The sequence below is a fragment of the Xiphias gladius genome, chromosome 16, assembly GCF_016859285.1.
Source record: "Xiphias gladius isolate SHS-SW01 ecotype Sanya breed wild chromosome 16, ASM1685928v1, whole genome shotgun sequence".
In the NCBI taxonomy this organism is placed as follows: Eukaryota; Metazoa; Chordata; class Actinopteri; order Istiophoriformes; family Xiphiidae; genus Xiphias; species Xiphias gladius.
In genome coordinates, this window is record NC_053415.1 from 22702651 (window position 1) to 22719236 (window position 16586).

General features: G+C 42.9%; 1 protein-coding gene across 1 annotated transcript; it reads left to right on the forward strand.

Annotated features, from left to right (window-relative positions):
- Positions 1-349: 349 nt before the first annotated feature.
- lonrf2 (LON peptidase N-terminal domain and ring finger 2) lies at positions 350-16031 on the forward strand. The gene is made up of 12 exons (XM_040147951.1): positions 350-2176; positions 8579-8697; positions 9380-9502; positions 10212-10367; positions 11176-11389; positions 12306-12405; positions 12594-12708; positions 13001-13122; positions 13254-13440; positions 13627-13761; positions 14166-14315; positions 15224-16031. The coding sequence occupies exons 1-12, from the start codon at positions 1432-1434 to the stop codon at positions 15380-15382; spliced, it is 2325 nt and encodes a 774-aa protein (XP_040003885.1). The 5' UTR covers positions 350-1431; the 3' UTR covers positions 15383-16031.
- Positions 16032-16586: the final 555 nt, after the last annotated feature.

Below are 16586 nucleotides of genomic sequence, written 5' to 3' on the forward strand. Positions count from 1 at the left end.
ATAAGCGTGAACCGTGATGTGCCGTCAACATTTTTAACTCCGAAACGGTCCCTGTGACACTGCTTATATAAAGCATTACATAAACAATGAATCAACCCCGCAGCCGGAGCTATGGGTTTGCTGGCGGCCAAGTGACACCTCAGCTCAGACAGAACATGTAGGTCCCGCTTATTTCTCTTCGGGGCTTCTTATTCCGCTATCACGTGTAAAACCTTGTCAAAAACCAATAACTGTGGGCCTGTTTTTGTTTAAGTTCACGGCTACTCATTCACCGTTGTCTGTGAGAAGTTATACAATACCATTGCGTTATATAAGTGAGCCACATAACGGGCCAATGGGAGCCCGCCTCGCGCGTCACGTGACGACCTGTGCTCGCTTCGGCGAAATGCATGAAATCCAAAGAAGCGTCAACCTTTAGCCGCCGAAGCTAGCTGGCTAGCGACCAAGATGGAGTTCCCTAGTGAAACCTTTGTTTTCCCCGGGGCTTCTTTTGCCTTTTTTAAGAGGAGGACATGATATACGGACGAGTTTTCGGGACATCGGACCGAAAAGAGTTCGTTGGCGGAGTTCGACGCCGGTTAACCCGCTGTAACGTTAGCTAGCTCTCTTGGCTTCACTGCTCCCGGGGTCTCTTACATAAAAACGACGGCTGCCGTTCACTTGGGCAAAGACGGGCTTTTGGGTCTGTAGACAAAAACATACAATTTATCCTCTGTTTCAATGTATTGTCAACTATTTTAAAACCTACAATTTGCCTTTTTTTTCCCTTTTTTTTTTGAATTTATATGGTTTCTTAACGACGAGTTAGCGTAATAGACCAAATGGAAATTAAGCTCCTTACTCGCTAACGTTAAGCTCGGAGGATTTTACCCTCTGCCTCTGGACTAAACATAATAAAAACGCCGGACAACCATTTACCTCCTCTCTTAAAAGAGACATTATTCTCCTAGAAGCAACGTAGTCTTTGTTTGTAGCCGGGAGACGTTATCAGACCGCCTCCTTGTTGTGAAGAGGGCAATAGGGGTTTGACGGGCGGAAAGCTTAGTAAGTAAATAACACCGACCTTCCACCTCCTAGAAGCCACAGCCGGCGTTTACGAGGAAGCCGCATCCCCTGCCACCCTTATTTGCCGGGGAGCCTGTAGTTGGCTGTTTGAGGACTTTGACATAGACCAGCAATGTTACACAAACGTCCTGCTTTATCGGGGTTGAGGTCGGAAGACTCGGAATTAGTCCTAACCTACTTCCAATGGCCAGCAGCTAAAGTGGACACAGTCGGAGGTTTGGTTTGACGGCGAGGCGTGAAATGACAGTAAGCCTTACTTTAGCGGTATGATTTCAGAGCAACGTGGGGAGTTAGGGCTGCGTTCGCCAGACTGTCTGTGAACCTCTTCGCCGTCTTAGTATCCGATTTTCCCCGCGGGAGAAGAAGATGGAAACGGGAGTGAGGTCTCACCAGGGCGAGCTGTTCGTCCACCCGCTCTCCAACCCCCGGGCTGCGGGGATCTGCGCCGAAATGCTGGAGGTGGCAGAGGAAGCCAACCGGGCTGGGGACTTTAGCCTGGCCGTGGAGATCTACAGCTCCCAGCTCGCAGACCTCCAGCAGCCGGACAGGGGCTTGTGCCTGAGGAGGGCTGACTCCCTGGCCCGCGCCGGACGAATATCTGAGGCGCTGGACTCGTACTGCATAGCGGCCAGCCTCGGCAAACTGCGCCCGGAGGAGCTTCCCCTGCTGCTTGAAACCATCGCCCGGACTCTCCGCGAGAAAGAGCTGGGCGTCCCCGGGACGTTAAACGGCCACGGTAAAAGCGGCGGCGGGGAAGATGGGGTTGACAGTAACGGGGAGTCCGAGGAGGACGAAGCCCACGACCTGTTTTCTTGTCGCCTCTGCAAGTGTCTGCTCCATGAGCCCACTACAGTGGAGTGCGGACACACCTTCTGCAAACGCTGCTTAGAGGACGAGACCGTCAAGGACTGCACAAACTGCAAGCAAAAGTTGAACAAAAGAGATGGGCTACCAAACGGCCGAAGAATAAACGTTGTTCTCAGCGGCCTGTTGGATAAACTGTTCGCAAATGAGAGTAAAGCCAGGAAACTCTGGATCGAAGGAGAGGTTTTGTGGAAAAAGCAGAACCTCTCGGATGCCTTGGAAAAGTACAATGCAGCGGTGGATCTAGGTAAGAAAGCACAGCCCTCATGAGCGCGACGAAAAACATTTTATACAAATTTATTTGTTTTTTTTTTAAAATGTGACAGGTTGTAATAAAAACTGTAGTGTTTTGTACAGGTGACCTACTTTTTTTTTCGCAGTCCAGCTTCCCGGTGTCACCGATAAGTGGCGCTACTCCTAAGTATTTAGCCTAAACCGAGGTCAGGCGTTATGTGATGCACCGTCCTTCATTACCTAAGTAGCACACATCCGATTTTCTCCTTTCCAGCGCAACGTTCATACAGTGTTTTCTATTCATACACTTCGGTGCTGCAGTTTGTCATTGAGTTGCGATGTGGAAGGAATGTACACTGCCCTGGGAATAATAGCCCACAGAGTTTTTCCAGTTTGCTACTTGGTGCTCATAATATCCAAAAAAAAAAAAAAATGAATTTATTTGCTTTATTAAATTTATTTGCTTTATTAATGCTTACCTAGAACAGGAATACATTCCTTAGTTGTGACAGACTGAGTTGGACAACCCTTACTCCTCTCATTACGGGTGATGTTTCATAAGCTGTGTTGTATAACATCCAGGGAGGAGTGACAGTGATAAACTAGTTGCTCGGCTACACTAGCCAAACAACAACTTACTGTAACACTTAGAGTTACTGTTTCATATGCTTTGGGGTTTTTGTCACTTTAAGCTTCTGCTGAACTAAAATACAGACTGTTCTGTTCTATTGGCACATTACATAAAGAGTTACCTGTGTGTTTCCTGGCAGGTCAAGTGTCACGCTGCACAGATTGAATCTTCAAAGAAAGTTGAGCCGACCCCCGTCCCACCCCTGGCCTTCATATTAGAGTCACATTAGAAAATTAATTTCCTGTGGTCACTGAATTGCTAGATCGGTGAAACAAGGCACTGGCCCCACTGGCAGCCAGTGGATAGCCTAGTTAAAGAATGTACTTAAACCAACATTCATGTTGGTTCAAGAAACTGGTCAATTGGAGATGAAAATGTCAAGCAAAAGGATTGTACTCCAGTCTCTCCTTTGTCGTTTTGAGCGTTCAAATGGCACCTTTTCAAATATTTTTCTCCGAGATCAATATTGATTCATGCCTTCTGTCTAGTGAAGGCCTCTGGGCAACGGGAGGACAAAGTGCCCTCACAGCTTTGGTACTGTCAGTTGGTGTTTTCCCAACAAAGGCAGCAGGAGGCCCTCTGGTATCTGTGATGAAGGATGAGTGTAATGGGCTTAAGATGTCAGCAGAAATAGAGCTGTTATCCAAACTGTGCGTTTTAGGCAATTCTTTCCCCGCTTTGAGGGTTATCTGTGCCTCATGTCTTATGCACTGCACTTACACAACGAAAGCGATATGATGTGTAGTGTGTTTGACAGAGCGAAACAGACAGGAACAATATTGGGTACCGAGGAAGAGACTGCAATATGTTTTGCATGGTAGCACCACTGTTCCCAATACATTGATTTTATTTATGGTGGCCCGCCACAATATCAGCATTGACCACCACATATTGGTTTTATATCCCTTTATTACTATCTCCAATGGCTAAACCTTCATGGTAGTGCCGTGCGGCGCGCATTAGTTCGCTCAGCTGCTCCTCTCTCTCTCTCTGACCTCTCACCCTTCGCCTGCATGCACAATCTGAATCAAAACAGGATAATGCGCAAGAGGAAGGCTTGTTGTAGGCTCTTCCCCACAGAGAAGGCGGCTAACATAGCTACTAGTCAATATCCACAGCTCATGCAAGTGGATAATGTTAATGTTAATTCTTTAACTCTGACGCTGAATGCTTGCTCCCTCAATCCAGATGACTACTGAAAAATATTTTCAAAACTCAAAAGGGTTCATCCCGAGAAGGCGCAAAGACGGTCTGGACCAGAGGTATCAGCAAAACACAGTACCTAGAAACTTACGAAAACACACGTGGGGAAGCTGAACAGTCCAACATTTCCTTGCTTCAACCAGTGCTGCTATGGCAGCTGAAGCAGCAAGACAAGGTTGGGAAGGAATAGCTGTAGCTAATGAACAGAGAGATGTAGGGGAGGAGGAGGAGGACTGCGGGAGAGCCAGCTGGGGCAGAAGCAACAGGTGGGATTGACAGCATATGACGCTACGTACGGCATATTTATATATATCTTAGGTACATAAGTATTTGGACGGTGACCCAGTTTTCGTATGTTTTGCTCTGTATATTAGTAAAATGGACTCTAAACGAAGCCATCAAGATGTGAATGAAATGTAGACTTCTAGCGCTAGTTCAAGGGGTTGAATAAAAGTATTGCATTAGCCGTTTAGGAATTACAGCCATTTTTAGACACAGTCTCTCATTTGTGCATTGGGCATTGTGCCCCGTGTGGGCATTGTACATTGTGAAAATATTTTCACATTACATTCACACATTAGCAAGAACAATAGCGAACCAAATATGCTCACTGATGAAGTGAGGGATATGTCCTGAAGTAATGGTTCGCATTTTTGTGAGTGATCGCACTGTGCGGCACCCAAAATAACAAGACTTGTGGTGAATGGGTTTGAAATGCAATTTTCTCATCCTCCCATAGCCTTCTGACAATGTAACAGCAGTTTGGCTGCTTACAAAAATTTATGTTCAGTTTGACGTCTTTAGAGAGCTCACATTCCCAGTGGCCATTGGTCAGCTGACTGAGTTACGATTGCGAGTTGTTGATTCCTCTCACTCTCATTCCTCTCGAATAATAATTTTCTCTGACAGTTAACATTTTTTTAGACTCAAGTCTTTTTGAGCTCATCATCTGTGACAGCCGTAATTCCTTGCTCTTCGACAGATTTTCTCCCTGGTTTTTTGTTTTTCTGCAGTAAAGACGTCGGAAGATGCTAAGAACTTGTTTTCACTCGTCATGAATTTATTTCCGCTGTGGCCGCGGAACATGTTACACCAGCCTTCAGAAACGCCTGCAGGTTAAACCGGACTTACAAAACACTTTTCAGGCTGATTAACTCTGAAAGACTCACTTCAGACGTACTCAAAAACACCCACTGGCCTAGGAACGTTATGGCTACAAATAACCCCTAATGCACCGCCCTTAAAAGACTGTAGTTACACTGCTAGTCTCCATTGAAAAAGAATATCTGCTGTAATAAACAAACATGTAATTGACCAGCCCTGAAATATAAGACAACCCCCACTTTTTTAAACCTAAGTTTCAGAAAAAAATATTGTCTTACATTTGGGCCAATATGGTATCATTTCTCTTGAACAACTCTAGTTTTTTGCGTTTATGCGTTTAAGGCGCTCCGGAAAAAATGCTTAGGCATTGTGCCTAAGTCTTATAATGGTAGGGAAACCTGTGTATATTGTATATTTGCAGTGGAGCACCTTATATATGGTATTATTTAATAATTTATTTAAAATAGTTGGTGGTAACAGCAAATGCAGTTTAATACTACAGGTCACGGGCAGCAAAAAAAACTGTTGTCGTTTTCAGTAGAGAAGTCGGGCAGTAATTGTCCTTTTTTCTTTTTCCATCATTCTGTGAGCAACCGTGATCTTTGACTGATTATATGCCGCGCACGGCATGAGTCGGCGAACAGAAGGGCACAGTGAAAGGAGTTGGGTACCTCGGTGAGAAGTTGGAGGGGTGTAGCCCTTCGTTTGCGGCTCTTCATCTAACAGCTCACTGTGGCTGCTCCTTCTTGTTCCAATACTCTCTGTAATATTTCTGCTGTCCAAAAATGGGGAAAAAAGGACTTGGTTTGTAGACGCATTTTTGATGAATGATAGCGGTAAGTGCTAAGCTCACTTACAAACACATTGCATTCCTATGACTACTTCATAACAGAAGTCAACTCATGTTTCGCCAGTTAAATGTGAAACTGTAGGAGCAGGAAATGTTCGATTTGCATTGGCAGTAACTTAATACAGCACTTTTTTGGGAATGTTGCCACAGACCCCTAGTTTCTAATACTGCAAATACATAGTTTACTTTAACTTAAAAACAAGAAGAAATAAACTGTTCATCTGTTCAGGGGAGAAAAAAACAAGCAAAGGCAGAATTTTAAATACGTAAAAATATGTTCGAAAACAATAGGACATCCAATTACCTCTCTTGTGACTGCTCTTTGTGGATATCACACGTTTTCTTTCGCTCTTCTTGCCTAATGTGTTGTGCGTTTTTCTGTGGTGAGAAGCTGTGTAGGATACGCACATTCTCCTTTAAATCACATCCAGCCTGAAGAACTGAAGTATTCCCCTTTCCGTCACAGTTTATCCAAGGCAGTGTCGCAATTGTGATTATGTGAATGATAATTCCTACCAAGTTTGTTGTAGCTTCAGTGTGCCAGCTGTCCCCTGCCCAGCAGATCAGACTTTACCTCACAGTTTACCTGCAAGGTGCAGCCGAGACACCGAGGACAGAACTGAACAATGCCCACCTGTTGGGATTTGTTCAGCCTTCGGGTGCTTATAAACAATGCTGGTGTAATTTTACTTGGTTGCCCATGAAATGTGTAACCTGTGAATATATTTCCCACTCATAACCACTGACTGTGTTTTACAGTGATCCTGTATGTGGAACAGTTTTTGATATCATCTTTTTCATCGTGTTTAAGATTACTGTTTTATTAACAAAAATTATGACTCTAGGTATGCACCAGTATGTGTTTGAAGTCTTAGTGAATATGTGGCATTCTCCAACTTCTACTGACGGATATGTTACAGTTTTAAACATTAATCGTACAGATGCAGCTGCAAAATGCTGTCAAGCAGGCACATAGGCAGCAGTAAGTATTGTGGAGCGGCACTGGTTTTGCTTTGTAAAGGTGACGTGGGTCAAACCTTTTACAGCACCGACACGTTCATTGAACTCTACATCTGATTATTTTGGGGTTTACACTTGAACACTTGTATTCTCCTGATCACAGTCATTAGGCCGTCATCTCCGCCCATTGAAAGGTGCTATATGCAAGTTTTTGCTATGGCAACATAGCCAACATTAGCATTAACAGCTGTGTATTTGCCAATCAAGAAGAAACTTTGCAAGTTCAGCATTAAACTTCATTCCTTGACTCGCCAAGAGCTGTCTCCAGCAGTGGAGGGCAGCGCCAATGTTTACTCTTTTTTGCACCTATTTCTGTCACATCTTTTCTTCTACTGAAGTTAGCATGCTAACAAGCACAGCCCCAGGCCGTCCTGTCTCATAATACCACGTTGCAATAGTAGTGTAGTGTCGCACAATGCACACAAACAACAATTTGATTATAGTACAATATTTCCGGGACATGTAAATACTGTATGGTGGTCCTGCATTTGGTGTTTGTGTTTGAGTCTCAGCTGACTCTGCTCAGGCAAGCAGCCTCTTCTCCTTTTCCTCATTTCTGGGAAAATGAGAGATCCAGCGTTTGGAAAATGGTTTCTTAAATAACTTGCCAAAACGGTTTCAGAATCCAAAGTTCCGCCCATGAAGTGCCAGAGGCAGAGGCCTACAACATTTTCTCTCTGTAAATCACAAAGGGTCATCAAATCGGTGAGCTGCAACAAAACTGTAGAATCACTGTGTTGACACATGCTGGTTTTGCTCTTAAAATGTTATCACTGTTTTGTACGGAGTCTTTAACCCCGAGCCAAACAAATCAAATCAAAACAGTTCATTTGAATTAAAACTATATCAAGCCAAGGATAAAAAAGAAGACTTATATAAGTTATGTTACATGTTTACTTGCGTGGCTAACACAAGGAACATGTCAAAAAAAGAAAAAAAAGCTGAACAAGAAATAGTGACAGCATCTAAATTTCTGCAGAGCGTCCCTCCAGTTTCTTTGCAGCCTTTTGCAATTTGGAAATTTATTTATTTACTTATTTATTTATAATTATTATATTTTTTAAAAATTATTATTATTTTTTTGGTTCTACGTGTTTGTTATTTTAAAAGTTAACTGTCAGCTGCGTTTTATTGTCCAAGGTAACAGCAGAAGAGTTTGGTTCCAAAACGGTATGATTAGTGGTTGATTCAAGTGACATCTCCCAGAAAATGAACAGTACTACCAAATCAAACCATGTTTCCTTTTAACCAAGCCAATAAAATCAAAGGCCCTTGTTAATTGTAATTTTCCACTGACACGACTGATGGGTTATTATCACTTCATATGTTACACAGCGTTCTAACACGTGAAATAGGTCTCATGCCACATGTTACATTGTTGCCCTACTTTTGGCAGATCTAGAAAAACTGTCCAACCCCTGCAGGCCTATCCAGTGACCTGATGGGGGGGGATGTGCGTATGTGTGTGTGTGTGTGTGTGTGTGTGTGCGTGCGTGTGTGTGTGCGTGTGCGTGTGTGCGCGCGCGTTTTTGTGTTTGTGTGTGTTTTTGTGTTTGTTTGTGTGTGTGTGTGTGTGTGTGTGCGCGTGTGTTTCCTGTGGTGTACAGTGCCCTCTTCAGGCAGACTGCTGTGTCAACGGGCTGAGTTGTACATGGAGATGAGGAACTTCAGCCAGGCAGTGCAGGACGCCACTAGCCTCTGTAGAATAAAACCTCTCTGGACAAAGGTGCGGCATAGGTTTGAAATGGTTCTGCAGGCCAGAATTGAATATATCTGAATCAGAATGAAGATCAGGCACGACCTGTAGCCACAGTGAAATCAGTTAGTACTATATAATTAAAGGTCATTGTTTTTAATTACATCTTAAGTATCAGGAAGTTGATCTCCTTCCTGCTACTAGACATCACTGAGCTGCAAGCTACAGTAAACAGGACAGCTCAGAAGATGCTTCCACCACCATAAGTGAACAGAAGAATATGGAGATACTGCAAAGCTCCGATTATGGTGCTAATCAGTCTGAATGTGTTAAATCTTAGATCATAAAATAATAAAGTGAAACTACGTAATTTCTGTGCTGCAAATAAGTTTTACAGTCATTTTCATTCATATTTTTGCATTAGACTCTAGTTGTAATATAAGACAGTATAGATAAAAATTATATGGAAAAAGTTGGGCACTGCTGAAAATAGAATGTGAAAGATATTACTCTAAACTAAAATATCTTCTATTTGCCAATGACCCCCAGTCAACATATTAACTGCTAGTATAAAATTAAGCAAATTAAGAGTTGCTGCTAAAGTTAAGAAGTATTCCAAGATATTTGCCCATAGTGCTAATTACCCTGACATAAAGTGAGGGATACCTTTTGTGAGTGAGATTTTTACTACAGTTTCTAATGCTGATTTCAGGCTCACTATCTGAAAGCCACAGCGCTGAGTAAAGAAGGCAGGAACGATGAGGCCTTGCAGGAGTACTTCCTGTGTGTGGCGCTAAAGCCTGACTGGACCAAAGTCAAGCTAGAGGCTCAGAAGGTAAGAGAAATTCATTTAAATACATGGGCTATTGATATACCTACTCAGATTGATTCCAAGAAATCTTGTAAATCTGATATTGTCATGCAGTGTCTATTATTTTGACCATCGCATTTATATCAATGAGGGTAGGTTAAATAAGAGAAACATTTTTCTAAATATGGCAATACAGTACAACAGCGCCACAAACTGCAGCCTCCAAAGTGATCATACATTTAATTCAACACCTCTCTGAATATTATAACCGTCATTAAGGTAGGATTTATTACAGGACTGTTGCATTAGATTACATTAGTTTTAGCCAGATGAAGTTAATAAACTGTCAATTGAGTTTATGTTGTCATAAGATCAAACCTTAGAATTTTTTTGTTTTTATTCCTTTAAAACAAAAGAATAAAAACGAAGTTTCTGAAGTGTATGTAGGGAATGCTGCTGTTCAGACACATTTTAACAATTCAAAGTGTGGCTGCTGTTGCATCCATTTCAATTTCAGGTTTTGAGAGCAGGCGCTTACAATGAGGTGTAGACAAGTGTGTGTGTGTGTGTGAGTCTTTTCACATTGTCAGTGCAAAGAGAAGAAGATAGTCATTGTCACCTCTTAATTTTAGGCAGAATACGGGGAGGAAAACAAATTTCCCCACTAACTTTTGCTCATCTGTCCATGTAGATTCGGAACATTAATCGAGTGCCTTCTGTTTCCGCACTGCAGGTCCTTAGCGAGCTGTTCTCCTCCGTGTTTGAGAATGAGGACCTGCCAACGCCACTGCATCCTCTGCAAGGCGGGTTGGCCACCCGCCTCATCAAACCCCCTGCCTTGCTCATGTCCCTGAGGCCGCTCACACAGAGACCAGGCTCCTCCTCACAGGTGACTGCACACAACACGCAATTTTTCTCAAAATTTTTTAAGGAACAATGAAACATTAAGAAGATAGAGGTATAATAGTGAAATGTTGCCTAGTCCAATACGTATGTACTTTTTCCATTAAGTTCCCTTTATCTCCAACCCTGTGTGTTCATTTTATTTACTTTATTTGATTTAAAACAGTTTTTGAAATCTCAGTAAAGTCAGTTACACAAGTCGTAGGGAAATTGATTAGCGTGCTGCTCTTATCTGAGCGCATCTTACTGAGTGTTTAAAAAAAACCTGTGCTTTACCTGTGTGTACAATAATGGTTATTCAAAATCATTTATCCCCAGGGATCTCATTTGAGATGTGGGTGTGTTTGTGTCAGCAGGTTCACATCAGGGTAATTGATTGTATCTTGAGACATGGACACACACTCGGTCTCCACAGATCACAGTGTTGATTTGCAGTTTTATTTAATAACAACTGGTCAACACAGAAACTGCTGTAACAGCTACTGTGGTAACATTTTAATCTGTTAGAACATAAATACATTTTTCTCCCAGATGAAAGGTAACAGTCATAACTATAAATTATTTACCAAGAAGAATTAAATAGACTTGCATTCTGTTTTAGATTCATGATGGGTTCAGCTGCACTGAATCTTTATTCAGAATACTTCATATTTCTACCACATTTGGCATTTTGTATTGACATTTTGAATAGAGGTGCACTGGAGCAAAGTGTGGCTGTCTAAAGGATCATCCCTTTTTATAGTATTGCACTCTTGCAGACTCGAACTCTAATCACTCTGCTTGTCTCTGTCCAGGACTCAGAGTTCAGTGTGACTAAAAGCGCTCCGGTGGACAGCGCGTCCTCCAGACTGTCTGGTAAATCGGACCCTGCTGCGGAGGAGGGCAGCACCAAGAGCCTGGCTGAAGTTCTAGCATCACTGCCAGCGCCCCCTGGTGGTCTTAAGAGGAAACACAGCAGTGATGGAACCTCAGCAACCTTCAGCCCCCCCTGCAAAATGCTCAGACCTAGTAAGAGAGCCTGAGTTTCACTGAAAATAAAAATTAGTTTATTCTTGAATATAAAACTTCTGCTGATTCAGTGCTAAATTATATGAAAGTATCCCATCACTCATCACTGAATACGATTGAAGTACTATCTATTTAACCCTGTAATTGATGGGAGCGAACATCCATTTTATTTTTTGTCCCTATTAGACATAAGTTAAAAAATAATGTGTTTTCATTGGTGACACTGATGAGATACCACTTTCACTTTTAAGTCCTGGACCACCTGTTGGTTTTCCGCTAATGATCAATAGATGTTAAAACTGGGGCTTTTTTACTAATCAGCTCATGCATACAACTGTAAATGCTGGTCCCTTTCAGTGTATGCATTAATGTCACTTTCTTCTTTTGCTTTTGAGTAATGTGGGAACATCAAAATTTGAAGTAGGACATGTTGAGCTACTTTTCCAGCCAGAAGAGAATATATCCTTTCAGTGCAGATTTTAATCTGTGCCAATGCTTTTGTTTTGGGTTTACTATTGAGATTGACCAAATAAATGTGTTGTGTTACATAATCAAATTCATGTTCAATGAACTTTGGTCCACTGCTGCACATTACACAAAACTGCAATTTTATGAGTTGTTTATTACAATTTGCTTGGAATCATTAATGTTTCCACTGAAAATTTATAAACAATAGATAAATTCTCATCCTATTTTTACCATCATCGTCATGTGATACAACTGTGTGTGTCAAGAGGGAGCTTTATGCACCTGTCCTGTAGCCCTGGACAGGTTTTTATTTCCTTCTCTTTAGTGGTGCAGCTTGATGTAGAAATCTGGCTTCTCCCCTCTGTAGATAATAATACATAAGATGAAGACGCACAGAAATATGTATCCTGATGTTGTGATAACTTTTTTTTTTTTTTTTTTTGTGCAGATGAGGAGAGCAACTTTCACACAGTCTCCGTGTTAGGAGTGAGTATGGTTCCTGCTGAGCTGTTGGACAGCGGAGACATGGAGTGCTCACTCTGCATGAGGTGACTGCACACAGTTCAACATTCCAAGACACACACACACACACTGCGTGCAGACACGGTATTCACGGTTTTTGGCAATAGTTAGGAGCAAAAGTATAGACTTAAAAAACGTAGAGGATTCAATGTCATTTCTAGCTGGTGCAGTTTGTCAGCGTTTGGTTGTGTGCTTTTGGTCGTTTTTCCTCCAGATTGTTCTATGAGCCCGTGGCCACTCCCTGCGGACACACCTTCTGCCTCAAATGTCTGGAGCGCTGCCTGGACCACAACCCCAACTGCCCACTTTGCAAAGAGAATCTGTCTGAGGTATATACACACATTTTATATAGTCAAAAATGCAAATAATCTTTATTCAAAAATAGGGTCTCACCACGTTATAAAAGCTGATAACATTGTCAGTGCTCTGACTTTTGTGCAGTATTTTTAGTTGTGCTGGAACAATTCGTTGTTTATCGTATTAGTATATTAGTAATTTTTCAGCATCAGTTTTGAGAGTTTATTAATTGTCAGAGCCATTTATCCATCAAAATTGGATAAATTTGTTCTTTGTAGCCCTAGTATGTAATAAATTGCATACTAGCTGTCTTTGTCATTGCAGTATCTGGCCACCAGGGGTTACAACAAGACCCTGCTGATGGAGGAAGTGCTGCAGCGTTACCTAGGAGACGAGCTGGCAGAGAGAAAGAAAATCCATGAAGAGGAAATGAAGGAGTTGTCCAAGTCAGTTTTACACACGTGCACACACATTAAATGGTCTTGAAAACCTTTGGAAGTAGTTTTGTTTTCTAGAAACGTCCAGGTACAAGCAACACACAACAGTCTCAACAACATCTTCACTGTGTCCGCTCTAGCTTGAACCAGGAAGTGCCCATCTTCGTGTGCACCATGGCCTTCCCCACCATCCCCTGCCCACTGCACGTGTTTGAGCCACGCTACCGTCTCATGATCCGCCGCTCCATGGAGACCGGTACCAAGCAGTTCGGCATGTGCATAGCTGATGAGCTCAAAGGCTTTGCTGACTACGGCTGCATGCTGCAGGTGAGTGTGTGTGTGTGTGTGTGTGTGTGTGTGTGTGTGTGTGTGTGTGTGTGTGTGTGTGTGTTTCTAGAGCTGGAACAGGATGTCACTCATTTGCTAATTTTCCTCTCTCTCAGATTTGCTCATCTCACTTTACTGCATGCGGTCAAATAACAGATTGTAAATGCAAGATAACCTGTGTTTCAGGTGCGAGATGTGAAGTTCTTTCCTGACGGTCGTTCGGTGGTCGACACCATCGGTGTGTCCCGGTTCAAAGTCCTCAGTCACGGCCAGAGAGATGGCTACAACACGGCCAAGATTGAGTACCTGGAAGACAAGAAGGTGGGCTGAGAGCACGGCTACGTGTGTGCGCTGTCTGTCGGAGGATGTAATTTCAGACACTTTCCATCATGCTGCTGTCAAGCAAATGTCACACCGAGCAGAACTCAGGTTTTTTGCCTGATGCTCTACCCTGTGACGGCTCAGCAGTCGAAAGAAAAGCAATCCTCATCTATGTCACGGGCAAATTCAATCCTGCCGTAGGGGGGAAAAACCTCCCCTTGCACACATGAACACGCAAGTTGTTGATGATAATAAATATGTACTTAATTATTCTCTTTCCGGTCAGTCAGAGGTTTTTTTCATTGGAAATTTTGGTACCTCATCCATCTTTCCTCTGACCAGTGCTTTTTTATTTATTTATTTTTTTTTTATGAAACAAAAATAAAATCTCTCTATCCAATCAGGTGGAGGGGGAGGAGCTGATGGAGCTTCTGAAGCTGCACGACTCTGTGTACGAGCAGGCCAACAGCTGGTTCACCTCACTGAAAGACAACATGAAGAGCCAGATACTCAGCCACTTTGGACACCTTCCCAGCAAAGACCCCGACCCACAGGTCCGAATACTCCTTTGTAGCATAGCTTATCTGATTTGAGGACAAATATACGATGAAACAAGATGCCACTTCCTGATCTCTGCTCCCAAAGCAGCAGTCCTTGACAGTTTTTGGTCCAAGCGGCATAGGTATTTTTCTAGAGCAAGTAAGGGAGGGTAGGACGGTAGCTGTTTCCATTCCCCACTCAAAAAACTCCCAGCTGCCCCAAGTTTTCTATTAACTATTCTCTGCTCAAAATGAGAGAAAAACATCGGCTCTTGGTTGCTCAATGCAGTTAATACCACACAGTTACCGACATACAGAGTCAATGGAAAAATGCAAATAGAAGCGAAAAGACACATTCGTCCTGTGGGTGACACAGATTTAGTTGTCAACCACAGGAATTTAATTAAATGTTTCACTTTGATTGAGAAATTGCAGTTATCTGACTGGAGAGTACCATGACTCCACTTCAGTATCGAGCAGAGACGGGAACATTTTCTGCAGGGAAATTACCACAGTACCTGCTAAGTTAGGAAATTACTCGTGTACCACAGTACCACACCCACATAAACAGAATCCATGTGTGTTTTGATTGCAAATGTCTGTACAGTGGGTAGAGGAGCTTGTTGTTTGCATTCAAAACAGCCAAATTTGTGAGTGTAGTGAGAGGATAATTTACTTTCCACAGTATGGGACAGCAGTGGTTGGGAATAACCGTGCTGCAAGGTAGCCACATAAAAAGCTGCATTTAGAAGAAGTGTGTTTATAAGTGCTCTGAGGCTACTGAAATTTTTATTGTTTTCTTTTTTTCCCACCCTGTCTACATCCCTGTGAGCAGTGAAAGTTTTATTATACATGGAGACTGTTTTTAAAACTAAAATGACCTGCTCTTGGTCTCATTGTTTTTTATCTTTTCTCTCCTGCAGGCCAGTCCCAGTGGCCCGGCCTGGTGCTGGTGGCTGCTTGCCGTCCTTCCACTGGAGAATCGAGCCCAGCTCACCATCCTGGCCATGAACTCCCTGAAGGACCGCCTCATTGCCATCCGCAGGGTCCTCATCTTCGTCACGCGCAAGAGGCCGCGATGATTGCCCAGCTGCTCGGGAGACAGACCGGAAACGCTTGTGCTTCTATGCAGCTCAGCAATTCATTCATTCGTTCTTGTGGTCCTGCGGTTCCAGACCGACTGACTTCATTCGCTCGTTTATACATGTATCTACCCATTCTTTCACTCGTTTACTTCTACATCTGCTCATTCTCTCAGCTGCTCATGAACTTTTCCTGTGTCATGCAGCAACGCCTGTTCTGTTGAGTGTCAGGTGGGTCGGGACGCTACTATGAGGGCATTCCCTTCTCTTCTGTCTATCTGTTCATCCAGCCACCCCCCCCACAGACAATTTTACTGGCTGAATTGAGCTACAACACGTTTTTAAACGAATGACCTCTCACCTCTTGTTCTTTGTTAAGTTTTTAGGTAAAAGCAGACTGGCTGAGCCGTGTCACTTCCATTAAGGTCACTTCTCGGTGATTTGCCTGGCTCTTTTATGAAGGAACAAAAACCTGTTATCACAAGAGCAGTGTGAGCAGGAAAGGATCAGGTTCAAGAGGAATTCATTTTTCCTACATACACAAATCAGTATTTCACATGAACTGAAATAAGAAGTGGGCGTGTCACAGATGCTTGTGGGCCTCTCACATCCACAGCTGTGACAGTTTGTACAGGTACAGAATCAAAACTCACTGAAATATGAAGCAAAAACGGAAACTTTTGGCATGGCAGTAACACAAAAGTGAATGTACTGGTCTGGCTGTAGTATGTGGATGTCTGTTGTTTTGTTTTTTTCCTCCCTACTACATTTATAGAGTCTTTTCGGCGATGTGCACATGAGGTCATATCGCCCACATGTGCACCAGCAACAGCTGCTTCACTTGAAATCTTCCTGACTGAGCCAAAATTCACGTGCAAAAACCTGGAATTTATTTCTGCTGCCTCAACCGGCAGTGGGCATGTACCTCAGTTTGACTGACAGAAAGTAAAAGGGCAGCATGAGAGTGGATGCGTAGAGATAGGACCGTGATTATGCCCATGCTCGCACTAAAAACCACAGATCACAACGGTTGAGAACAAGTGCGACTCTACGACAACATGCTCCTCTTGTTTTGAAGGAAGATTCAACATATGATTGAACAGTAAACATGAGTCGGACTATGACAAAAGTTCTAGTTGCATTTAGGAAAATGCAGATTCAAACGAATCCTCCTGGTTACAGTTGATCTGGAACTTTTAATATT

Bases quoted from the DNA above. Each gene is read 5' to 3' on its own strand.
- lonrf2 (XM_040147951.1), top strand. From the start codon at position 1,432: ATGGAAACGGGAGTGAGGTCTCACCAGGGCGAGCTGTTCGTCCACCCG. The intron at 11,390-12,305 runs GTAAGAGAGCCT...TTTTTTGTGCAG, and splicing joins CTGCAAAATGCTCAGACCTA to ATGAGGAGAGCAACTTTCAC. The intron at 13,441-13,626 runs GTGAGTGTGTGT...CCTGTGTTTCAG, and splicing joins ACTACGGCTGCATGCTGCAG to GTGCGAGATGTGAAGTTCTT.